Source organism: Aptenodytes patagonicus, chromosome 2 (assembly GCF_965638725.1).
Source record: "Aptenodytes patagonicus chromosome 2, bAptPat1.pri.cur, whole genome shotgun sequence".
NCBI lineage: Eukaryota > Metazoa > Chordata > Aves > Sphenisciformes > Spheniscidae > Aptenodytes > Aptenodytes patagonicus.
The window spans coordinates 119424696-119451014 of NC_134950.1; the positions used below are offsets into that span (position 1 = coordinate 119424696).

Genomic DNA, 26319 nt, shown 5'->3' on the forward strand with positions numbered 1-26319 from the left:
GCAATCGCAGGATGGTATCGGAAAAGAAAAAATTAAAAAAAAAAAGAAAAAAAAAAGAAAAGATGAAATCTGTCTTTGCTCTCAAGGACTACAAGATAAACCTCTCAATTATTCAGTGCTGGAAAATTCCATCGCAAGAAGTGGGAGCACTGTGCATTGATCACACACAGAATTAGCAATAGAGATGATGTATGACTCCTTCTGGCAAAGAAGACAGAAATACAAAGATTCTTTGTAGACATTGTTGAATACCTTAGTGTGTTCCCTACATCTTAGTGTGGCCTCTGCAATTTTTACAGAGGCTATTTTGAAGTCCTATCTACTGCACAATGCTGTTAGAAATCTCTTCTCTCTCTGCTTGCTCCTGTACATTAACTGACATGAGATTAACACATACTAATTCTCAAAAAAAAAAAAGAAAAAAATATGTACTTTAGTGTGAAACCCTAGGAACACTGTCAGAAATGGCTTAGATTTTAATTAGTGCTAGAGAAGTTGAACAAAATTTGAGAAGCCTTGAAAGAAAACCACAAATAGATACCTGTCTTAAGACTCTTACGGCTGTCGAGCCCACCAGTGTTCTCTTCCCTCAATATTTGCTCTCTCTTGGTGTGAATGCTGAATAATTAAACAAGTCATTTGAGGAAGAACAAAGCTTTTTGAGAAAAGTGATTTTGCCTTTTAATTTTCAGAATCAAGTACGCTGCAGGGAGTGTGGTACTATTAATTGTGCTATTAATTTAAATTACAGATATTCTGTAAATCTGAACGCTGGTTCAGTACTGGTGCAGCACTATTGCTTAATGTCAGAAGGACAACAGGATTTAGTGTTTCTAAGACTAGAAATCTAAAAACTTTTAAGCCCCAGTCCCGGCTCTCCCAGCAAGCTTCTGAAAAGTCTTGAATGCAATATTCAGTCACAGAACCCTCCTCCAGCAGTCGGGGAATGAAAACCAGGGTGCAAAACTCTAGGTAAGAAACTCCCTATGGGTAGCTAATAGGAAACACTGAGGAGGCGGATGGGTCTTGGAGCTAATCTTAATCACACACCATATACAATTGTGTAATACTACAAAAACAAGACCTTAAACTTGCAAAAAAAGAACATAAAATATATAATCAGAACTAAGCAAGTTAGTTTCTTGCTTTATGCCCTTCTTTTTCATGCACTTCACACCTTTAAAGAAAGCACTGTGAGAAAGATGGGGAATGTCCCTGAACAGCAGCGATCCTGGTGAGCATTTCCCCTGCAGTGCACAACATGGGTTAAAACCCTCTCAGGCCACGGCATCCGGGTTTCTCATACCATGGGAATGCCTGAAGTTGGAACCAGATCATAAAATCAAATTAAAAAACTAAACAAGGGCTCCTTCTCCTCCAGATGTGATTTGGGAGGGCGGGGGTGGGGGGGGTGGGGGAGAGAACAAGCCTGAAGAGCAGTCCCCTAGGTTTGCTACAGGCACTTCCACGGCACACCCGTCAGAAGAAGTCTCTAAGGAGTGCTTAGCTCTGCCTTGCAGATGCTCTTGGTCCGAGACACTCAGTACTGTCAAAATGGAAGCGCTTGTAGGTAAAGCTTTAAGTTTCTGGGCAACTTAAACATAAAATACTTGCACAGAAACTAATAATATCAGTGTGGATCACTTCAAGATCACAATTTTGAGCTTAGTCCTCCTACTGCGATTGCTGCAAACTGCTTCTTGATCTGGCCCTCCCATTTCATAAACTGCTTTTAAATTTCCAAGCCTTACATCAACGTTAATGAACTCAGCACTACGCTTAAGTATCTAAAACAGTAGGGCTCTGTCCCTCCCATTCCTGTCAAGCCCCTGTAAAAATGAGACACACGCCCCCTGCAATGCTTTTCAGGAGAAGCAATATCTGCTGTAAAAAAAAATAAATATAGCATTAAACACAGATGGACACCTTCAGTACAAATCTGTTTCAATAGTGCAGTAAGCAATTACTGTTGGAGAAACAGTTTCTTCAGAAAATTAGATACTTAAAAATTGAAGTTGTTTATGTTTATATAAGCAGAGAAATTATAGATGTAATTATGCAAACAAATCTCTCATGGACCATGAGCTCCTGTCAGGTTGCTAATGAAGGTAGAAAGCTGCAATCTTTCTTCATAAGGTTCTCTAATGACCATAATAACAAACCAATTTTTTTTTTTTAGTGCTGCACATTTCCCTCCCCCCCCTTTTTTTTCCTCTCAGTATCAGTTTATAGTGACAAATGCTTTCAGAAGACAAAGAGGATGAAGGAGACTCGAAGATAATACTCTTCAATTATGCTGACACCTAACTGATTAAATTAAGCAAAAATTCAGTATTTCATTGTCAATTTGACTCTGATTTCTACCTAAACAAATTTATGGACTCTGTTAAGGTACATTTTGTCTTCGCTTAAAATTTGTTTCAGAGATGCATTAAAGAGACAATTACCTCTTTTTCCTTACTGGAAGCTGTAAAGGCTAATAATACAGTACTCCATCAGAAATATTACCTTTCCTTCAAGACAAACATTTGCTGTTTACAGAAGATCCATGGATACTTATTAGGAAAGGACTCTACATGCAGGCAGTGTTCAGATACATACTTTCCTCACATAATGACTTCCTTTTGCCCATGGTGCTACTGCACACAACCAACTATTCTGCTTTTTGGAAAAAGCAGAGGTTTCCTATGCAATCTGAGCCTTCCCATGCTATCTGGGCACTGAAACAAGTTATAATGGCAACATTTGTTGAATCTTAAATGTATGAGAAATCCTAAAATCATTACATTAATTGCAGGAATTAAAGACCATCCAATTATGACAAATATCATCTTATTTTCTCTAGAAATATTACAGTGTAAACTTTTGACTGGAAGATTTTTCAACCAAATACTACAGGTCTTAGCTTTAATCTCCTCAAAAGATGATCTTCATTACTGATGCAAAACACATGCCACAGACTTTTACCTTACAACTGTGTGATCAACCAAGCTAACTGCCTTTTAGAACTATGGCCCAAACAAGAATCTAAATATTATTTTATCCATAAAACTTCTGTTGTGCTATGAAATTATCTGGAACATGAGGCAAACATACAACAATGAACCAAAATAGGAAAAAAAAATCATGTAATTTGTTGCAGCTTGTTCATTTGTGAACGGCAATAAGAACAGTTGCATATCCCAAAGTAATACTCCTGTACTTATCCAGCTCATGTTTATGAAGTACTTTAAAGATGAAAAATCCTCAAAGTGCACAGCACTTGCTATAATGAAAGAAAAGACACAGATATAAAACAACACATTGCTGATTTCTTCTATCATGATAAAATACAAATCTTTACTGATTTATCGTCAATATATCTCTATTTTTCTATTCAAACACAGTAACTAGGATTGAAAGCTCTTGAAACTATCAATATAGAGATAATTACTGAAAAATTAAATACTGATGAAGCTAAACGTGCAATTTATAGAGTACTGCTAGATGGGAATACAGAAATAATATTTTCTTCTGTGTGGTTACAGAACTGGGCATTTCACAGTACCTTAAGTATTGTCTGTTATACAGTGCAGAAATGAGTAATAGCAACATACCCAAACAGTTTGAAAAACGAGCATGCTGTTTTTGAGAACAGCTGCCTGAACACGTCCGAAGAATCCACCTACGATGTCCTACACACACCACAGTGTGACAGACACTGGCTTGACCCTGGCCCCACTCAATGGCAACACTTCGAAAAACTTTGCTTTGTGCAGGACGAGACACAGGAATGGTGCAGAAGCAGCATAATGAAGAAAAGCAATGATGGTATGTATCTGAGTGAAATAAAAGTATTTCTGTTTACAGACCATGCTACCACACCGTCATATACCACATTTTGGCTTGAACAGAAACAAACGTTATTCAAATGGCACAGGTTTTTACAAAATCTTCATGGGCAACTCTCTTTGTATGAGGCTTCTGCCAGAAATGGGTCACTTATGTTCTCATACAAGCCAGCACTTAAGGGCGGGGGGGGTGGGGGGTGGGAGGTAAATAAACACACAAAAAAGTTCTCATCCTTCTCTCCAAATGATTTATCGCTGCCAGAGCTCTAATCTAATTTTAGGTGAGCTCATCTTTTTTTCTGTCCTGGAGCCATTTTAACTTAATATTGCTCTCCTTCCAGAGCCACGAGAGAGTACAGGCTCCCTTAGCCACCACAAATGCTGTGCTGACATTTTACTTTAGCTGTTTGCTGTAAAAGTCATCAATATCACTCCGCTCCTGAAGAGACCTTTTCTAAGAAAAATGAAAACAAATTGCTGGCATTAGATCAAACTTTGACCTCTGCAGCCCAAAGTGGGGAAAGTAAGATCTGAACTCCTTGCTGCTGCTTTGAAAGCTTCCAAAAGCTCCTCCAAGCAGGCCAACTTTTTTTATTTTAATAAAACATTTTCTGAGCTGCCAGGCTGAGGCTGCCTCCCTGTTCACGCTGCCATATGAGCCAGCCAGCAGGTACAGGCAGACAGCCTGGGCTCCCACAGGCCTGCCTGCACTGCAGCCATCCTCTCTCCGAAGCAGCAGCAAGTATTGTGAGGTCTTTGGGGAAACCATTTCAGAAATCATCTTTTCGTCTGCCTCCTTCCCATCTGTTCCCCTTTCCCATCCTCAATACTCCTGACCTGCACTTTGTTTCACCAGCGCTATTCTCCTTCACGTCTTCATTTTCCTGCCCCTGGTTATCCCCAGCTCCTGCACAACCTGCTCACGTGCTGATCTGAAGCTAAGTCTGCATGGAGAGGGAAACTGCAGTCTGAAACACTCGCTTGTTGATTGCTATTTTCCAGTCACGTACAAGTTTCTAGGAAGATTTAAAAGTTTTTTTGGTGTTTTTGTGTTTCGTTTTACTAAAACTGGTTTCTGAAGGAAAAATAGTGTGATTACTCTGCCAGTTTTCCCTCAAATAACCCTCAGAGTAACTTTTTGAGCTCATCGTCTAATTTCTATCACATTTGACATACAGATGGAAGCTGCAAAGACATGACATTTCTAAAGTTTCATAAAAATCAGTGGCTTGAAAGAGGAGAGGCGCGCCCCAGCTCACCTGCCCTACTGTCAAAAGGCTGCAGTACGAGCTAGCAGTTATTTGCTCTGTTTAGGTACCACCAGTCAATCTGCTGCGGTGCCATAACACTGTCTCCAGCCCAGCAAGCAGCTACTGGGCATCAAAGAGGAGCCAAAAGAGATGAGGATTTTGCAGGTGGGCTGAGGCCACAGGGCACACGAGCAGCCAAACGTATGTGTAGGCAGGCTGACAGGAAGAAAAGCAGATGCAGAGACACTGGGCATGAAACCACCTGAAACCATCACGGAATCATTTGATTTTTTTGGTGTCTCAGTGCTTACAGTGAACCTCCTGCAGTAAATCTGCAGCATAAATAACATACTTTCCTATACTTCAATTTCTCCTTTATTTTAGTATAAATTATGGGACATTTTGGAAAGCTAGTTATCTTCCAAATGCCAAGGGATGCAGTGGAACATAAATTCAAAAGGTCCTTACGCCATTTCCAAGAAAAGATCTGTAGGAAACAGAAAGCTGCTTCCTGGCATGCCTATCACACGCTCGGACGACGACTATGGGTATCTGAGGCCAAAGGGATGAACCAGCTTGAGGAATCTGCTCCCAGCCAAGTCTCAAGATCTGAGAATAGCTGAATACTTAAAATCATCGCCACAGCAGGGAGTCTAAACCATAGTCACAATGTTTTCATTTTTAAACAAGAGATAAGAATAATGTTTCCAACCAAGCAGGCAGCTGAAAGAGCGAATTGCAGAAAAAGACTGACGCGCTAAAGATTTTACACAAACTCCTTGACTCATGTTTTCCAAACATGTAAGGAAAACGATGCAGTAAACACAGAAACAAAATTAGCATTTGCATCTCTGCATTGTCTGTACTCAAACATAACAGCTCCTGTGCTACAATATATCTTTAAAACTAGGATTTCCTCAGGATCAAACAGCTGGATCTTCTCCAGAACATCACTCAAGTGCTTCAGACCATCTCTTGTGCACTTCATTTACCATAATCTCCACTATGCTATGGATGCAGCATTAAACCGATAAATAGGTTTTATAACAACACAGTAGACACAGATAATGTCATCTAAGTTGATTTGCACTTAGATTCAAAGACCCGCTATAAAGAAATAATAAATATGGTACCAGACTGTCAGGCAGGAGAAGTCAGAAGACACAGATGACCTTTGTGCAATATCTCACCCCTTTCTCTCTCAGGAATGTATAAATACAAAGTTATGAAAGCAGTCAGCCAGCCACCATGACACTGACCAAAACACCACTCATTTTATTAGAACATAGGACAGCTTAAAAAAAAAAAAAAGTAATCAATTGTTTAGTTATAGCTGTGTTTGCTATGTCTTTGTTTCCCTGAGCACCTGAGAGAGCATGAACAAAATTGCCAGCAGTCGCATTACAGAGACAGGTTGACAGGCTGGATGACCCCATAAGTCTTGTTCACGTCTCATGTCTGGGCTCGACTCGCATCTTAAAAGACTTTCATATCAATGCCTTTGCAGGGAGCCTGCTTTACCATTCAGAAGGGTTTCTGCCAAACCCAGACGGAAAGATGAATGCTTTGTCCTACCTGGCACATCTGTAACTGCAAGCCCTACCGGGAAACAACACCCCCCACACACCTTGGAGTTACTGTTTGAGACACCCTGTGAGAGGAGGCGTGCACTAAAGAAACAGACAATCAACAACTTAAAAAAAAAATTAAAAAAACCCCCTCCAAAACCAGAAGAACCATTTATTCCCTTGAAACACGAGGACCCTTTCATGAGCACAACCCCTGCCCTCCCCCAACACACACCAGCCAAACTGCCTACATCCCTCTTACTCTGGTGTCATCAGTAGTGGCATGACACAGCAGGAAAAGAGACCGGTTCACTGTGAGACCTGCTACTCACTCTCTTACAGTGTAACGGCCCCCCTTCCAGCTGCACGTCGCTGTGGGGAGCTGGTCCCGATGGGCACCAACCACACGGACCACCTTGCCGCTCCTCGGGCTCAGGGAGAGCAGAAGGTGGTGGAGCAAGACCAGCCCCTTCTGCATCACTGCAAACCTGTCCACTGTGTAGAGAGTCTTACAAACGTTTGAGGAGTTTGCATGATGAAGGACAAACTGCAATGGTTGGCTTGAACATGCAACGTGACTGCTCAGACCAGTACCCTCCCAGCGCTCTCTGTGCCCCATCATGTGGAGCACAGACACTGAGGACATGGCACTGCGTATAGGACAGCAGTGGTGGAGAACACAACCTTCGCTCTTCCATTGCTCGGTATCTCCAAGCAAAGGGTTTCTCAATTTGTAGTTTTCACCGTATTTTCAAACAGAACAACGACCAGTTTTCTCCTCCGTTGTTCAAATCCGAAAGTAAAATGCAACCAATAGGTTTCACCAGCAAAGGCACTACGAGCAGCTGAAGAAATGAGTAACAGATGTAAATACCTGCTTGCTGTGCAGTCTGTGGGATCTGTTGACTCCGCTGTGCATTGTACTGAACTGAGGCAATGGGTCTGTACTGCTGAGTTGTTGAGGTAGGGTACTGACCAGATGGGTAATAATACACTGGCATCTGCAGAGAAAGAGAGAACAGCAGCTAACTGCATACTCTAAAACTCAAAAGATTCACAAAGTAAAACAAAACTGGAAGGGGAGCAAGAGTTCAAGTCAAGCATATTAGTGGTAACAGTTATCAAGAGGAGGGGGTTTGCATTGTGCCTCTTCAAGAACTGCTGTTTGCTTTCAGCTTTGCTAGGAAATTTGGGCACTGATAGGCCTTTTCTTCTCAGATACTTTAAAAAACAGAAGAAAAAGAATTTTAATCGAAAAAGACAAAAACGTACAGCATGCATAAAAAGCTACATGTATATACCAAAAGAAATCACAGTAAAATATCAAATGCTGCAGAAAAATGGATGCAAACACCACCTTCCATATCAACATAACACATACGTTAAACCATTAAGTGAACTCTGGAGAAAATAGTCAATTTGAAGCAAAGAATGGCCTAGAGTAAAAATATATAGAAGTGAGATAGAGGAAAAGATGCAGTGTGTGTGCCCTTAACACTCGTAAGAAACGATTATTAAATTCACGCTTTTGTTTAACAGCTACATCCTTCCTTACAGCAAAGTTTCCCTGTAAAGCTTCTCTCGCACTTGGTGTGAATATAATTACAGCTCAAAAAACAATCATAGTTGTTTTCTTGCAGGAGCTGAGGGTAGGCATTGAGTCAGCAAGTTCTGCCAGGTGGGCTTCTTTTTTCTATTATTATTGTCATTATAGAGTACCATGTACTACATCACCTTATCACGTAGGTGAACACGGAAGTTTAAAGGTGACTGGAGCTAAAGATTTTTCCTATACGTCCTATACCACCATTACTGAGACATTTGAGCTAAGCACTTTTCAAGTGACCCTTGGCAAGTTCAAAGCACTCAAAATTTTTCATTTTCAGCTGCAGTGGATTCTGTGGGTACGTGACAGAGTTCAGCAGCATATGGTATCAAACTGCAGAGGGCACAAGCTTGGGAGAAAGTTGCTCCTCTCGTGACTTCTGCCACATCTGTCAGCATTTCTTTATAAATCATACTTTTTTTTTTCTTTGTGTGTAGCATTTATCCTACTCGGACATATGCACACAGTCACACCAAATGCTTTTGTTTTTTTTTTCCCCTCATACAAAAATAAGAACTATTTTTGCCACTTTTATTTGCATGGAGGAGATGTTCCTGAACAGCTCGTTCAACTTGATTACTCACAAAGTAAAGTATTAGCAGAGTAAAGGTAACTGCATCCTTTTGTATACTGGTAAGACATCAGAGATCAGAAATTTTCCTACAGACGATGTCAGATGAGAAAGAACAGACACAGATACAAAAGACTAGGCAAGAAGAGGGTACGGATGGCTAATTTGGCAAGTAGAAGACTACTGAATGGGTAGCTGTGGTGGGAAAAGTATCAGGATCAACAAAACTGGACTCGATGTTGGTGAAGTGAAACCCCCAGACTGACTGACAGTCAATATCACCTGTCAATCAAGAGATCAAATACCCATTCATTCTTCAAGGTCTATTAATTTTCTCTCGAATCAATGGAAATCACGTAGCTTTTTTTTTTCCTTCTCTCTCCCCCCACCCCCCTCGGATAATATCAGCCAGATTCAAAGAAATACCAGAAAGACAAGAACATTTTGATTGGAAAACGTTGTAAGCTATCCTCCCTCCAAACAATACCAAATGACACCTAATGGCTACAGCCTGCCTTCAAGTCATTTGTTTTGTTAGAGACTAAAGTAATAAAAGCAAAACGCCTTTGTAAAATGGACAAAACCATGATGAATTTGCTTCTCTGCAAAGAAAAGCCACAAGGTATAGGAAAGTTGACCCAGACATTTCAGGTGCAAAAATCACTCTTTAAACATCATAGCAGTGTAAATAAGGGATCAGGCAAGTTTAGTGTGATAAACTCCTCTTGCAGAAACCTCTACAATATGGGACTCGAAAGAAGTGAGAAGACTCAGCCTAAGTAAAGTCAATGCAAATAGTTGATCCTGCCTTGGAGCATCCTCTCAAATACTCTTTATTTTCTCTTACCATATTCTACAAATTAAAGTATATTAAACCCCTGTGGAAATACTCTCACTTCTCCTTGCTGCAGCTTAATTTCCTTAAAGGATTTAAATTTATTTGATTTACCCTCAGCTTCCTCATTTTCCTTGTGCAGACAAGTCCCTAGATATTTGAAAATAAACGAGCATATGAGAACAATGTGAATTATCTCTTGTGCAAAGATTCTGTAGGTATTAACTTTAAAACATAGCCTAAAGAGTACAGGTTTTGAAGTGAGGTTTATAGCTGAACATGCTTAGCACAAAAACATATACGTACACTGAAGCAGAGTAATTTGGAAACAGGTATTTATTTTTACCACACAGATAACACCTCAGAGTTAGTCAAAGGGTTTTCTCCTTTTCTCTCATTTTCTCAGTTCACTGGAATATATTTGTTATATACCCCCCCCATTTAGAAGCTTATCAGAGTGCAATCTACCAGCCTGAAAAATGTTAGTAGTAGGAGCATTGGGTGTAAAAAAAAAAAAAAAAAAAAATCATTTCATTTAGAAAGAGTAATGGATGAATTTGCTAGTAATCATGCACACGACTTGCAAAGAAGAGGTTTGGTTTTGGGGTGGGGTTTTTTTGTTGTTGGGGTTTTTTTGATTTTTTTTTTTTTTTAATTACGAGATCAGACATTAAAAGAAGAGCTTGGTGTAAAATACAGACGTGGATAAAATAGGTCTTTCATGGTTGAGGGGTTTGGAAGGATCCATTTTCATTTATCTTGAGTACATCTCTGCGTCAGTAGTTGAAACATGTTATTTGTCCTTTCTGATACTACTTTAGTGAACACTGGAATTAGAGGGATCAGAGATAACAAGTATCAACTTACATTGTCTACTCTGACCCTCCTGAATTTTTCAGTTTCTCATTACATCAGTGTTACTAACACCTCTGCTTATGCGCTCTTCAACAAAAAACTGCATTTCTGTAGTAGCCTACTGACATGCCAAATTATACTTGAATTGCTTTCCCATGTGAATGCACAATCTAACCTTGGACCTTTTGCTTGTGCAACATATTTCATTTACAGAACCAGGAAGCCTCCACTACACTAACAAGCATGCCAAACACAGCTATATGGTTATCCTAAAATAAATAAACAAAAAAATAAATAAAAAAATATGCCCTTCTAAGACCATAACCTAAATAAACGCTGTGTTCTTTAGTCTAAAAGCATAGTTTCTTGATTTTAATCCTTGACACTGAAAAATCCCCCCCTTTAATAATTACCATGGAAATAGTTGACAGATGATCCTTACCCCCTTGGATATTCTTATTTTGAAAGTGAATACCCTCCTTGTTTGTAGGCTGACCGTTCCAACGCATCTCTATTTTTTCTCTCATATACGTAATTTTCTTTAGTTAACTTAAACTGTAACAGGACTAGGTGCATCACTTCAGAGACACTCATGAAATGGCACTAACAGGCCATTTACTCTTTCCTCCTTCTAATACGCTTTTTCTCTAGATGATGGGCAGAGACTCAATACAGCATTGGCTTGCTGCTTTGTTCTGTCCACATACAGTTCGAAACCCATTACCAGACCGCATCTCCCTTGGACTGCTCACTAACAGCATCCCTTAAATTCATAGGTATGTTGTTTATTTCCTCACGGCAGGAACAGGATTCCATACATCTTTCAGGCTGATTTTACTTTCCTAATCTATCTCCCTACTGACTTACAGATTGATTCTGCCATCAGACAGGTATTCCACCTTCTCTTAACATCGCTGACAACCAGTTAGGTTTGGGTTAGCACCTTCATCCAGATCATTAGTGCTGCTAACACTATTGCTAATGGCAGCTACAGTTACATAAATAGGAGTGAAGACAACAGAAACCACAGTGATCTATGGACACATGGAGGTACTGTTTCTTCCCAATATCTAACTGACTGGGATCAGTCATTCTTCAAGGATTTTTCTCTCCTTCCTACCCTCCATTGTCCATAATAATTACAAATAACAGTAACAAAAAATAATGGCCTGTGTACAACTACAGGCACGTCCTCCAATATAATTGTCTGAGATCATTAAGGAAAGACCCACTTACTTGCAGTGACTCCCCAGCCTTTTTCATAACAGGTTTCCTAGAGATGCTATGAATAAAGATTTTGTTTTAAGGTAGCTGTGGGGTCTCTAGGAGGGGGCTTCTGCAAAGAGACAGCTAAAAAAAAAAATCAATGATTATACAAAATTAATTCAGGTGAAAAATCCCTCAATGTGTATTACTTCTCCCAGACTCTCCAAGAATTCATGCCATCTCATTTTTGGACATGATTTTGCCAGTACAGCTTCCGCAAAGAATGAGTCAGAGGTGAAAATAACTTTAAAGGGAGTGTATGCTTTCCCATTGGCATAGTACTCGCAGTTTTCCCATTTCTTCATTTGCAGAGGCAGAGCAACAACAAACACCAACGAGAGTGCTGCAAAAACCAAGTGTGGACCCTTGTTGAAGTGCCTGAGCCCTTAAGTGCTATAGAAGAACCATCAGAAAGAGAAGAAAATTGAAAAGAGAAGAAAATAGAGAAAGTAAAGATGTATGTTTGCTGTTTGTGATACAGAAAGCAAACAGAAATTTGCTGCTAAAAGCAAACCAAGAGTAATGGTTGGATTTTGTTTTTATTTGGGTTTTTTGTTTGTTTGTTTTTCTCCCAATTGGCTGAACAAAGACAGATCATTATTTTCAGGTTATTAAATCATGACTGTTGTCAAGCTGGGGAACAGCTGTGATGGAAGAAGCAGAAGAAATGTAAGGGATCCTCTCACCACTTCTTAGGCATATCATTTCAAACTCAGTCTGCTTCTGCTCTGATACAGACTGGAAGAGAGAATCTTGGAGAGCAGCTGTAGAGCCACATCTAATTGAACTTTAATACAAAACCTAATAATTTAAATGCAGTACCTTTGGGTTTGTAGGCTGGAGAGCATTTCTTTCTCCTTCTTTCCCAAAGGAAATGATCATACTCACAGGACCTCCACCCAAGTTTTCCTTGCTCTGATATTTTCCAATGGCATACAGGGCCCCACAGCCAACCCACTAGAAACTTATCAGCAATGCATTTACAGGAACTAATTAGCCATTAGAGTCAAGCCTCTTTTTTACTGGTATAAATTCAATAGCAACATTTAAGATATAAAAGTGCTTTTACATTGACTGCATTGCATTGATTAATGCATCACAATGTTTTGCATTACCATTTTTATTGCCCTTTTTTTTTTTTAAAGCCTGCCTCAGACCACCTGCTTTGGCATTTGAGAGTAGCCTTACTATTGCATCTAAGCCCAGAAGAGTAACAGGTGATTCAGATTGCCAATAGCCACTGCCACAGTGAAGTTTTGCCACTGCAGGACAGGGAGTCAGGGTCTAGCTGCCCTGTGCAGAAAGCTGAGCTGTTAGGACAGAGGAATTACTATTTCCCAAGGCTTTGCTCAGCTTTCTAAGAGGGATCCCCTATTTGCTGTACACGTGTAGTATGCAAGCCACCATGCCATATTCTAGGGCTGAAAGGAATGAGTTAAAACTTGAAACGTCGATCAGAAGTTCCTGTTTGCACGTGCAGATGCAGAAAGCTGCTGCCCCCTCTCCCTCCCAGCAGGCCAAGGCCACTGTGCTTTCACGGTATAGGCACACTGGCAGCAGGGACTGACCAGCCTCCCCCCCCCGCGCCTTCTTCCACACAGGTATCTGGACAAGACAAGGATTTTTTGGAATAGCGACAAGCTGGAGATGAATGGTGCATGCGGTGCAGGGGATGCAGAGGAAGCTGACAGCGCTGAATTTCTCACCTTTCTACACCCCCTGAGGACAAACCATTCCCCAGTGAAATAACTGAAGTTGCTACAAACCCAGAAGTTTCTGCCCTCAGTAACTTTCCACTTTGTTAGAACATAGGAGGAAAGCACCCGTACGTACCATATTTGGGGTAGGGACAGAGAAACAGTGGCCATTAGACACACCAGTACGGTACTAGTCCTACAGCAGCCTATGTATGAAAAGGCACCTCCTCATCGCTTGTCCTCTGAAGAAGTTCATCTGCCTCTCCAGTAGCACCAGAGTAAATATTAATTAGGGAAAACAGCTTCACAAAGTAACACTACGCCAGACTGAGTGAAAACCCTGCACCCTGAAGGGTGAAACCCAACGCTCCCGCTCCAGGCGACGAAGGCTCAGTCACACACAGGCAGGAGCTGCGGGCAAACCCACAGAAGCAGCCTCTGCAAAGTCAACCAAGAGGGGGTCTAGCAGAGACCCCAGGGCAGGCTTCAAACCTGGTCTCACCCGAGGGGGGAGAGAGGAGGCGGCACGGGGTCTCCGCCACGGCAGGCAACACGACGCTGCAGCCCCCTTAGCTCCCACAGCAAACCCTGGCCGGCAGGGCTGGGAAATGCATCGCTTCGCCTGCTGCAGTGACAGCTTGTAAAATGGAGGTGCTCACATTTATCTGGTTCACTAGAAGTGTCGTGAAGTTTGATTAAATGATGTTTGAAAACACTGAGGGCACCGGGGGGTTATACATGAGGAGAGAAGCCTGGACAGCCTCTACTTACTCACTTAGGAGTCACCGTCTAGATGGGGAGACAGAGTCATCGGAGGACTCTGCTCTTCAGGTAATTTTTCCTCCAAAATTTTTTAAAAAAATGCTATATTTGGCAAGCAGTGAAACCTTTTTCTAGCAATATTTTCAATTAAAAAGAAAAGTCACATTATATTGAACTTCAGCTCCTTAAAAATTATTTTTTGCAAGCCTTCTCTCCTCTCAAAAAATGGCTGCATAGTTTCTCACTATAGAAACTATGGATGTAACAGTCCTCTCTGGGATGCGAGCATCCAGTAGTCTTCAGATTTCTTTTATTGTTAATTAGTCATCTAATTAACTAGATCTCTAGCCCACTTAAAACATTATAACAGTATAAATTCTTCACTACTGTGGCAATACAGAATCCCATTAACAAACACAATTGGAGATTTTTCAGTAAGAAATGGCAAACAAAAAGACCAGTACGGTTTACACTACTTTTACATTACTTTTACAGTAAACAAAAATTTTTTACTTTATTTTTTATATATTTTCTTCCAAAGGATAAAATGAAAACAGGGGAAATACTATTAATACCATTTTAAAGTAGAGTTTAAATGAAGTTATCTATAATTGGATAAAGAAATTTGGCTTTTTAAAGTGTATGCCTTGAAAATGGGCCAGAAAGTCATCTGTGCATTTTACTTCTTGACAGTAATCACTTTCAATATTCTGTAAAGGTACCCAGGAGACAAGTAGAGATGTTTGGTAGTGAACAGTAAAACATAATCAGTCTTCAGGAAGACAGTTAAAATTACTGATCTGTGACATCTCACATGTTCAAGTCAATTAAATATGATTAACGACTACCTGGGCTGATGTGCATGTTGCTCTTTTGGTATATATACACAGGGAAGAAGGACTATGGATATTTACTCACCCTCCTCCTTCATATTCATGGGCAGATGTGTCCTGGAATATGAACATATGTTCAGAAAATGGTTTGAGGATAGGGAAGGAATTGCTGAAACCCAGGAAACTATAGAGGCTTTGCAAGTTTCTTGCTGCCTAAAAATCTGCTAAGCTTTTACCAGGGGAAAAAAAATAAATAATCTAGAATCTGGATAATTTTTTAATATCCTCTTTCTGATGTTATAATGAGCACCATGCTAAACTGGTAGCGAAGGTTTTGCCTACCTGAGCAGGTGGCGGTGGTTGTTGCACAAAGCCCTGGGGTGGTGGCGGCGGCTGCAGCACTTGCTGGGATACTGGTGGACCTGAACCTGTAAAGCCTCCTGGGGGAAGCTGCTGACTTGGGGAAGCCATAATGTAACCCGTCTGCTGGGCAGGCTGCTGCAAGATAGGCGATGGGTAGACAGGACCAGAAGGCGATTCGGGGTTGTCTCCTGATGATTGACGACTTAAGCTCATCTGGTTAAACTGTGTTGTCATGTCATCTCGCTGCAGGGCAAAAGGTAGTAGAAAATGATGTAGACGTGATGTCTGCAGTAGACACGCAAATTAGCAAAACAAAATAGGTTCAAACAGAGCATGAGGGGGAAATTAATCACTCAGCTCAAATATGTGCCAAACTTTGCATGGATATCTACAAAAATGGAGGCAATTAAAATTAAAATCACTATAAATGCTTTGACAAAGACTTCCAGACTGCAAGGTGAATGGCATCGCTTGGCACAAAAGCCAATTATTTTGGCTTTTACCCTGCCCCCCCCCCTTTTATTCCAAAATGACAAGTGAACTTTACAGTGTTCAAAAGAAGACATTTTAAATATAAAGGGCAGGAAAATAATGTTGTGAATACCTCTTCCCCCAAAACCAGAATTCCTCAGCCAAACACATGGTGGTATTTTCACCTGTGTTTCAAAATGATCTCAAGAGGAATTCAGTAGGATTCAGGTGCAGACCTTTTCCCTTTTTTGGACTGTTTTGAAAATCCAAGGTTGTAAACATAGAGAAGGTAATAAAAAAGCTAAGTCTTCAGTTGCTATTTCAAGGCACTTTATTCAGTGTTGGAAAGAACCAAGTACTTCATTCGACTGGGGCCGGGGGGAATCTATGGTAGGATGAATGTACCAAATAAAGTCAATGGACCTAAGTCTCATTACATGCTGGTAATGATACAAGGATTCTAGACAGTATCTTGCAAAGAGATCCATATTAATCAATGCTCTCAAGTTTATTCTGTGAAGGTCGAAGATTTACAAATGTGGTGCCCATATCATAAGACTTTTAAATACTCAAAATTAAAACGTACTCTATACGGCAATAAATCCAGCATAAAACTCCACCATGTGTTAATACGCAGATCACGGTCCCTTCCTTATATCCCCTCACGGACAGGGAATAAGCACTATAAAAATGCTTTTCACTTAGAACATCAATGCCATTTTTTAAAAGGAGCCTCTTCGATTTTGTTCGTATCCCTGTGGTGTTCATTCACCAAAACCATCCTGCACAATGTATTTATTGGCAGGAAACTTCAAAACAGGAAAAAAAAAAATGTTTGTGGAAAGCACTGCCAGGGACTGCATAGAGACTCGCCCTCCCACTCAGAGCAGATACCATGGGCCAACATTTTAAACATTCCTGGCAGATCTTCAGGTGGTGTAAGAAAGTAATGCTATTAACTTTACCATCATCCTACATCCATATTCAGGCACATAAGCTGTCTGTCTGAAGTTGTTTCTTTAAAAAGCTAGGATATTCATTACCTGGATGGCGAACGACTGCACACAGATTCTATGAGAAACTTCATTGAGCCTAGAATGTCTCTGGATTTGCACAATAAGGACCAAGAGCTTCAAAACCCTATGATTTATACATTGTGTGTATAACGTAATGTACATTGAAGACATTAATTCAGATGAAGTTTCACTATTAAATTAGCCACTAAAAATATCAGCCTTCCTATGACTATCACTAGAACAACCTGAGATGCCTGCAAGACACTTTTCAAGAGAATTAGCACTGAGATATGCAACTTGTGTTCAGCACAGAACATTTTTTATTGTCCTTTAAATGGTACCGCTCATCTACCAGGCATTAATAACATTATTTTAGCTGCAAGGATCCGTTCAGTTTTGTTTCCATCTCCTACTAGAACTACATGACATCTCTACCTTGGGGGGGGGGGGGGAGGGGGGAAGGGGGGGAATCAGTCAAACAAGATTACCAGAGCAAGAGAAAAAAATACAGAAAAAAATCTTGTAGTGCCTCTTAAAACGTCAGCCTCCTTTTACAACAGTGTAATCGTAGCCCTGTAAGCACCAAGCCAGATTCAGACTCCAGAAGAGCACTCTATTTATTTTTATTATACATGTCCATTGGTGCTTTGCCATGATGCATAACATACCACACCTTCTGCAGCTGGTTCACCGCTACTCTGTTTTCCAAGTGCTCTGGTATCATCAGGGAGTAAATCCAGGCAGTGGATTTAGTATACTGATAAAATAATATACAATAAAAAATAATGATTTCTAGAGGTCTCTTCTCCAGTCTTTGTGGATATAAAAGGGGGATAACCCAAATCTCAAATGCCCAAGTTAGCAATTTAAGCTCCCTCGACATAAAGTGGGGAGACACAAGCTCCTATCGCAGGCACAACAAAACTTTTTTCTGGAGGCTCTGCTAACCGGGTAGGGAGCCCTGCTCCTAACATCATCCTTCAGGTTAGATAACCAGAATCGGTGGGAATGCTTTTACAAAATGCTTGTCAGTACCAGAAGTGTTAAGACAAAGGGGGATTTAGATGGGGCTCTCGCTTGGGATGCCACTCGCAGTGCTCCCCAGGGGCTCTCGGTTCTCAAGCATACTCATGCTCACACACCCAACTTCAAGGAAAGAAAAAAACCAAAAAATCTTTAGTACCACAGAAAACTGCTGCGTTGGAGAGACTGGCAGGAGATGCTGGGGAGGATAAGAAACTGCTGGATATTGGACTGACTGAGAAGATGGCTGCATTGCCTGAACAGGCTGTAAAATAAACACAGTAAAAGACAATAAATACAACCTACTTAGAGATAGACAACAACAACAAACTCTGTTACTGAGAACAAAGGTCACAAACACAGCTCTGAAAATGCAGGTGATTCATCGCCAGCCCAAATACAAGAGGTCAGGTACTGTGATTTTAGTCTTCATTTTAGCCTTACACCAAACAATTCTTTATTACACATTTTTCTGCCTATTTTCATATATTTGATGGCTGTTAGATTAAATAAGGCCACAGCTACACCTTCTCATTACTGATGTGAGGCAAAGCCAAATTATGATTCTACATTTAATTTACAGAGATAAAATGGAAGAGCAGCAGTGTAAGTGTATATTTGAATTTTACTGATAATGACTGATTTAACTCCGAGTGTGTCATAGGTAAAGGAATAATGATTTTAAAGCTGCTTTGGCAGAACACAATAGCTAAAAAAAAAAATTGACAAAGAACAGGCTGCGAATTAACAACAGAGACAGACTTGTTAGCTTGGAGCAGATGTTTATCTAAGTGAAGGAACAGTTTTCTACAGTACTACTACCTTGGAATAGCTTTACTATTCCTTTCGTTTTAATCTCATTTAACTTCAGGCTTACAGAGGTTTGGTACTACCTCTGTCTTCTAAAACTGCTAAGACCAAATCAAGAAATAAGAACCACAAACACTTAAGTCCCAGTAAAATCAAAGCAACTTCACTGAATTTAAAACATTGTATTTCTGGGTAGCCTGGGATGAAACTGTGCCAAATTATAAAGCCACACAAGAACCATAGTAGATCTTGGCTGCTCTGCGAGTAAGCAGGATGTAGGATTCTTGCTTGAGTAGTTTCCTCCACCTGCTCTGCTCTGGGAGAGCAGGCACACAATCCACAAAATTAAGTTTGAACCAGACCCAAACCCTTCTGCCCATGTTCAGCCACGTCTGGCTGCACGCCACAGTCAGCCCAGGGGCCAGAGAGCCGACATACCGTGGCACTGTGCCCAAACTATGCTGCTCTTCCCCTCTCCTGCTGTAGCTCCAGAGCTTCCAGCTCAGAGCAGGGTCATGGCCATAACATGGGGCACAGGCAGAAGACCCACAGTCTGGGGCAGGGGTGCTCGGAGAGCGGGCTACCCACAGCTTGGGCCTGATATAACCGGACATGGAAGAATTTGTAGAGCCCTGCGTTGTACTTGATTCTTTAACTCAACCCCACCACTGCTGAAAGGGACGGGGAAAGGTCCCTGGCTCTTTGGAGAGAATTACAGACTGCACTAGTTTGAGAATGAATGCTTCAGCTTTCACTTACGGACGATTTTTACAAAATAAATTTATGTAGACATACACCAACTCGCTTAACAGTCCTTTTCAAAATGAAATCATCCTTTAGATGGAACTGAAAAAGGAATCTTCCCTCTCCATCTGTTTCATCCACATTGCAAATACAGATCATGGCCCCCATTTGTTTCAAAAGAAAAGAAGAACATCCTGATATTTTGTCTAGCTGCATCCTTCCCTCCTACCCTTTAGGTCATCCTTATTATCCCTGAGAGCTTCTTCTCTTTTTCCAATGGCCACCACACCTACCTGTGTGACAAGGTGACTTGCCATTTGCTGCTGTTGCTGTTGAACCTGCTGAGGCTGCTGGGATGAAGGCTGCTGCTGAGATTGTCCCACCATTTGGCTCCTCATTGTCTGCTGGCCACTGGGAGGATTGTATATTGCCGGCGTCCCATCAGGATTTACAAACGGTTGACCTGAAACAAAACACCCTGCCTTTGCTGAACGCTTTTAAGAACGTACTGTTTTCTGTATGAAACCATACAGCCTTGCTTTAACTGATTGCTCTTTAGCTGACCTGCTACAACAGTAAAGTGCTCGTCACTCTCAATGCCTCATTATGGTATCAGCCATCTTTTTTTTTTTTTTTTTTTTTTTTTTTTTAATGGCAGGCAAGGCAGACAGCAGATATTTGTTTTGGCAGTATGACTTTCCAAGGAATGGGTGGAAGGTTACCATGGCTATAAGATGATTCAGGTGCTATGGTTATTTGAAGTCCTTCAATGATGAATCAATTAATACTAAAATTGAACGCTGGAGCAAACACTGGAGGTAGAGAATATTCATGTACATTTTATTGCCATGCAATAGCAGTCAAATGTACACAACTACTCCTGACACACCGTAGTTTGTAAGGAAAGGAAAAAAACCAAACCCACCCTTGTTACTAATTTATTTACACATTCTAATAACATAGTGCTGTACTTTTGAGAGCTGTGCCCTATGTAGTTAGAAAAGGCAACACTGGAAGTTATCATGGAAAACACACTTAAGATGTCTTTGAAAATCTCTTATCTACAGGACGAATTCTGTCCAAAGTTCTACTAAGTTGCTGAATTCTTTTTGCTTCAGGTATTTTAGCTGGGGGAAGTAACCTTGCAAAAGCAATGTTTGGGTTTTTTTTTAAAAAAAAAAAAAAGAAAAGAAAAAAGAAAGAAGTAAGTTTACCCAAGTCATTGTCTTACAAGCAAAAAAGAAATGGTATTTCTCTGTAGGGAAAATGTTTTCCGTGACCTCAGTTCTCTTTTCACTTCCCTCATAAATTCATAAATCAAAGGAATTATAGATATTTCTACGAGAAAAAAGGAATTTTAGCAATGAAGTGATAACATTTAAAGCAGGTAACTGAAGAATGAATATCTGAGATAAAAAGGGAGATCTGGAGGAATTCAGTGACTGAGAGCAATAGTGAAATAATGAACTTCTGATTTATATACCACAAGCGTCTCTACCTGTTCTATCTACTCCTTAGCCTTTCAGTTCCTCCCTCTTTTTAGTCATGGTCAGAAATGTATGAGGAGCACCAGATAAAGAAAACTTGCCTTCTCTCTCTAAAGCATGAAGACTTTCTGGATGAAGTCGCCATATTATACTGGGCATGTCTTGCACTCACAGTGAGAAAGGTCATGATTAGAGTGAGTGGAAGAGCAGCACAGGGCAGTTCCGTCCACTAGCTGATTTCCTGCTTCTTGCTGTGAACACGCTGGGTGACAATGGCATGGACTCCCTAGATTTGGGAGTCTCAGGCTCCAGAAGTACTTTAGGAGACTGGGGAAATCAGACTGGGTGAGCGGGATAACAGGCTCCCAAAGCCTGCACCAGACGCTCAAGGGAGGCCGTAAAGAGCATTGCCCGTGGCTCAGTGAATGATGACAGAACTGAAAAAGGTCCAGCAAGGCTTTTAAAGATTTAAAAAAAAAAAAAAAAAAAAAGACCTTTCATGAAGAAATCTTGAGATAAGAAATGAAAAGCAGAGATCAGATGGTAACAGGGAAGACATCTGTAAGTTATGAACTATGGCCCTGGTAGAAGGGCAAAAATTGCGATGTCATTTAAAGGAGTAAGAATGCAACATAAATGCTCTTAAATTGTCAAAGGGGTTAAGTCAGAGAACTTGTCAAGAGGAATCCTTTAAAGGGTAAAACAGACTGGTGAAGCGGGTGAAATGGAGACTAAAACAGCATAGCCACATAAATGGTCCTTTCCCAAAGCAAGCAAGGAGCTTCTCTATCTGGGGAAGGAGAAGAAACAAAGGAAACTGGATGGGGAAAAGAAAGCGTGGACTGCCAACACCTGAGAAGGAGCTGAGAGGTATAATCAGAGCAGGGAGATACTGACAGCATCTGTGGATGTCATTAGAGGCTTGCACAGTCAGTTACTATGTAGTGTGAAAGGAAGCAAAGATCTTTAAAGGACACGGTGTTATGATCAAAAGAGAGAAAAAGATTGGAAGTAGCCACTCTGCAAGAGGAGAAGGAAGAGCTAAAGAATGGTATTACATAGGGAAAGAAAATCTATTCATTACAGGAAACAAAGCTCCTTTTCCCTTTTCTTTAAACTGTCTTCTCTTCATCTATGTTTCTGACAGCATCCATCACTTTGATAGCCGATCACAGCATCCAGCAATCTAAGTCTCCTCCCTACGGAGCTTCTTTTGTAACGTTACCCTAATAAGATGCAAAGATTCTGAGCCCACAGAGTGGGAGATTTGCAGCATGTATTTTGCTGCACGTTAAGAACACAGTAGACGCTACAGTATAGCCTGACTTCCAGTACAGGTAGCAGCATGAAGCTATACGTCTGAGACAAGAATTTCAGTCTTTAGAAGAATCTGCTCCCTCCATTTTCTTTATTATGTATGTATTTACAAGGGAGCTACAGAAACAAAACATGCGGTTCGAAAAAAATGCAAAGTTATATGTACACAAAAACACTTGCTCCCTGAATATTAAACATGCTAACACACATAGAGCTCTCGATTATGCCTCTGCAGACAATGAGGCATGCTAGGAAGGAAGAACAGGTACTCTGGTCTAGTGACAGTGTTGAAAGGCATTATACCTGTGGCAGACAAAGACTCTCTAGGTACCAGGAAAAAATACGAGCTAGCTGCTGCAAATTGCTAAGTTGACAAAACAGATGTAGGAGATGTTCCTCTTAAACAGCTCTTCGGGCTTGCAAGTGTGGTGAGCTGCAGCCTCTGTCCTTGCCATGGCCAGGAACGAGCACAACCTCTCAGCTGTTGGTGGGCTCGAAGCAGCAGCGATTCCTTTCATGTTTCTCTCAGTCCTATCACCTGAATTATGGATGGACTTCTGCCTAGGCTTGCGGAGTTTTGTATGGGGGTGGACCACACAGCACACAAAATGCCGCCTTCTGTATTGACCAAGAAATTCCAGTGTTACAGACAGAACTGTCAACAACCAGAACAACAGAAATGAGTAAATTAATAATGACGGGGTTTGTCTTATGCCCACCTCCCATTTTGTCCTCTCCCCTGAGTCATTTTAAGAAATGACTAAAATCCCCATTTATGCTGACAGTATTAGGCTCTCATGTCAATAACGTAATAGCTTGGAAAAAAGTACACATAAGTAGTAAAGGCTTTAGTAACTTGCACAAACATGTACTTTTCTAAGTCATCTCTCTGGAAAGAACTTAGCACATTTAAATCTAAACAAACAAAAACTCCTCCCTGATTTTATATACACTGATATATATTGATCAGCCCCAGATACTACTATCTCTAAATGTCTGTGGAAAGTTTGGTTTAACAGTTGGTCAAGGCTGTGTTTTTCTTAAACGCTGCAACTTTCAGTTTTTGTTGACTGCATTCTGACTAAAAAAAAAGTATTTTTAGCAGTGGACTCACAAATAAGCTTTACGCATTTGCACCAAAATATTGGAACACAGGGGTGTAATATACATAAAATACTGGTTATAAATAAAAATTCCCAAATAAAAAGCTCCTGAATGCTCTATTAAGGACTTTGAAAAATATTTTGGAGTTCAACTCTCAGCTCCCAGTATAATGGAAAATACATTGCACTGTAGGCTTTGTTATTTTAAACCCAGCATAACTCAGCTAAGGTTGACAGCACAGCTAGTTATGGTCACTGAAATAGTCCAAATCACTAAAGCAGCATCACAGTTTCAACCTCCCTGAACCTTTCTAATGCTGTCAGTACAATACTGTGGAGAGTAATAGTGTAACATTATCTGGACTTCATCTGGACCAAGGAGGTAACAAATTGCCTTAAACTTTCAGCAAGCACTCAAGTTCAAGCTGAGTGGTTTCTGAAGTGTCCACAGTGCTTGGGTGACCGCGAATGCCTCGTTCAAGTGCCGCAGTGCTGCTAACTACCAGGGCCACGATGCAAAATTGAAGATTATGTGACTTTTTCTCTTATCACAAAAATTCTGATTTAAATACAATTGCTAATCACATAAGGAAATTAACCCTGAAGTGCTAATTCAAATGCAGCCTCTAAGCCTTTTGAAATTCTTCTGCTGTCAAGCACAATCTCTAAAACTTTGAGAATCGTATTTCAGTTGCACCGTATCTCAGCACGCTTCATGTGGAAGACCGTTTGTCCTTACTGAAGCTAATGGGATCTCAGAGGATTTGCAGCCAGGGAGTGCCAGGACTTTACAAGATGAATATCCTGTCTGGGACCGCATGAGTGTGTTTTGCATCACTTCCCACCAGCTATGCCAAACAGCCTCAGAAAGTCAATCCAGTTTTGCCTGCAGATTCGAAAACAACCTGCCAAATGTAATTTCTATATATATTTGCTGCTTGCTTCTTCATAAAGTGCCTCAAGGGAAGTATCTCTAGAAACATGAAATTTGCCAATTCCCCAGATGACATCGGAAACACTGAAGGGCAGTACCAGGCAGGAGAGCATCGTACTGACCTGTGTGCGGGTTGAGAAGGATACTGCCAGGCGGTATCCCTGCAGCTTCAAGTGGAAGAATGATATAGCTGGTGTTGCTGGGGGCCACCTGGCCACTCATCCCGTTCTCAGGGTAGGACACGTTGCCCGAAGAGCTAGCCGTCACCCCGGGGACAAGAGATGCACTTTGGAGAGGCTGATGTATTCGTGACAGGGATCCTGAGGAGCCAGCGCTGCTGGAAGACTCTGAACCTAACGGACAGACACAACCACAGCAGGGGGGTTACAAGGGACCCCAGTCCCCATCAGACACAGCGCATACGCTAGCACAGCTTTCACAGACTACAAAGGCAAGCACTACGTCCATGCCCAGCTATTAGGAGTGGGGTTTTCACTCCCTTCTGAGCTCAGTATCCAGTGGTATTTCTACAATTCAAAAGACCACTTTCCTGCCACAACACGTGCTTCTCCCCAGCCAGTAAATAGCTTTATCAAACAGAGCACAAAATGCTCAGCATGTATTTATAATGCCGAAGTATTGGTTCATAAGGTATAAAAACTAAACACACGGTTTGTAAATGAAAAAGAGAAAGAAAAAAACAACTCAAAAAAACCACCAAACATTTTCTGTAAGAAAAAAAAAAAACCCAACCAAAACCAGCAACTGAATTGTCAGTCAAGTAACAAGGTAGCTGTGTCATACGTGTATTAACTTAAAGCTACCTAAGACACTACCTAAGACTGTTGTCATTTTGATTTTTCAGCACCTAGCTTATTGAAATTGATCGATCAAGATAAATCAAATGTGCTAAAACACATTTGTGCCTGGAAGGATGGGGAGACGCATTATTTTACAAACCAAATATAATTTCCAAACTTCAGAGATTTTACTTGATTAGATTTCAATTTGCTTCACATAAAAATGAGAACAATCTCTCAGAGTGCAAGGCTCAGATGAACGGCTTCCTTAAAGCAGGATGTTAAAGCAAATACAAGGGAGGTGTGAAAGCAAATGTCTGTATGGATGCTTCCTTCCAAAAGTAAAGTATATTTTAATTGCAACTTATTTTATTTTACTTCTGTGCACTGTCTACACATCTTACATTAATTACTAGCCTCCTTAGTGCCCTCCTGCAGGCGTAGACTAAAAGAAAAGACAGAACTCAGACTTAGTTTTAGCAAACTTGTTTCCTACAGGGCCAATTACATCCCTTCATATTTGGGATACTACAGGAGGACCCTACAGTTGACTGCTTAAAGCCTTGGATTCATTTTCAGTCAAATCCATATTGGAATTCATTTATTTCCTCATAACTAGAGCAAAACAGGTTTCCTCTGAAAAAATCACACCAGCACCCTGTTACTTAACAAATAGAGGGTCTTTCCACAGATTACTGCAGATTGCTGTGTAAAACACATTTTTATCCATCTTCTTCAAACGTCGTATCTATATGGCAGCTACTACAGAGACAATCCTCTTTATGAGCTGTGCACTATTTGCTATCAGCAGGACCCTAAATCTGCTTCTCCAGTATCTAATCAAGAAAGTAATAGAGATTTCAGAAGAAATCTTGAATTTCTATAAATACACTTCAAAGTTGTATTAGTTGCTATATTTTTTCCCTCCTTGTAGACTGAGGTTGGAAATTTAGAAAGATTATTCCTGCAGAGGTAGTTTTACTTATTGGATCATTTCAAATTTCAGTGTTTCTACAAATTGCAGAGATATTCCTGGAGGTCATCCTCATCAAGCTGCAAGCAGTATTTGGCATCTTCCTCCCAAATGTAAATGCAACCACATAAGTTTCGTTTTCTTTCTACAGCAGTTACTGGGTCCTTTCCTACATTTCTCTGGCCCTTCTACATGCACTTCACTT

General features: G+C 40.7%; 1 protein-coding gene across 21 annotated transcripts in view; it reads right to left on the minus strand.

Annotated features, from left to right (window-relative positions):
* Window positions 1–26319, minus strand: part of ARPP21 (cAMP regulated phosphoprotein 21) — a 201952-nt gene that overhangs the window by 30603 nt on the left and 145030 nt on the right. For all 21 annotated transcript variants that reach the window (XM_076330892.1, XM_076330894.1, XM_076330895.1 and 18 more), the window contains 5 exons: window positions 24464–24694; window positions 19794–19963; window positions 18107–18211; window positions 15416–15679; window positions 7523–7649 (listed from right to left, as the gene is read on the minus strand). In XM_076330892.1, coding sequence (XP_076187007.1) covers window positions 7523–7649; window positions 15416–15679; window positions 18107–18211; window positions 19794–19963; window positions 24464–24694 — 897 coding nt within the window. The remainder of the gene's footprint in view (window positions 1–7522; window positions 7650–15415; window positions 15680–18106; window positions 18212–19793; window positions 19964–24463; window positions 24695–26319) is intronic.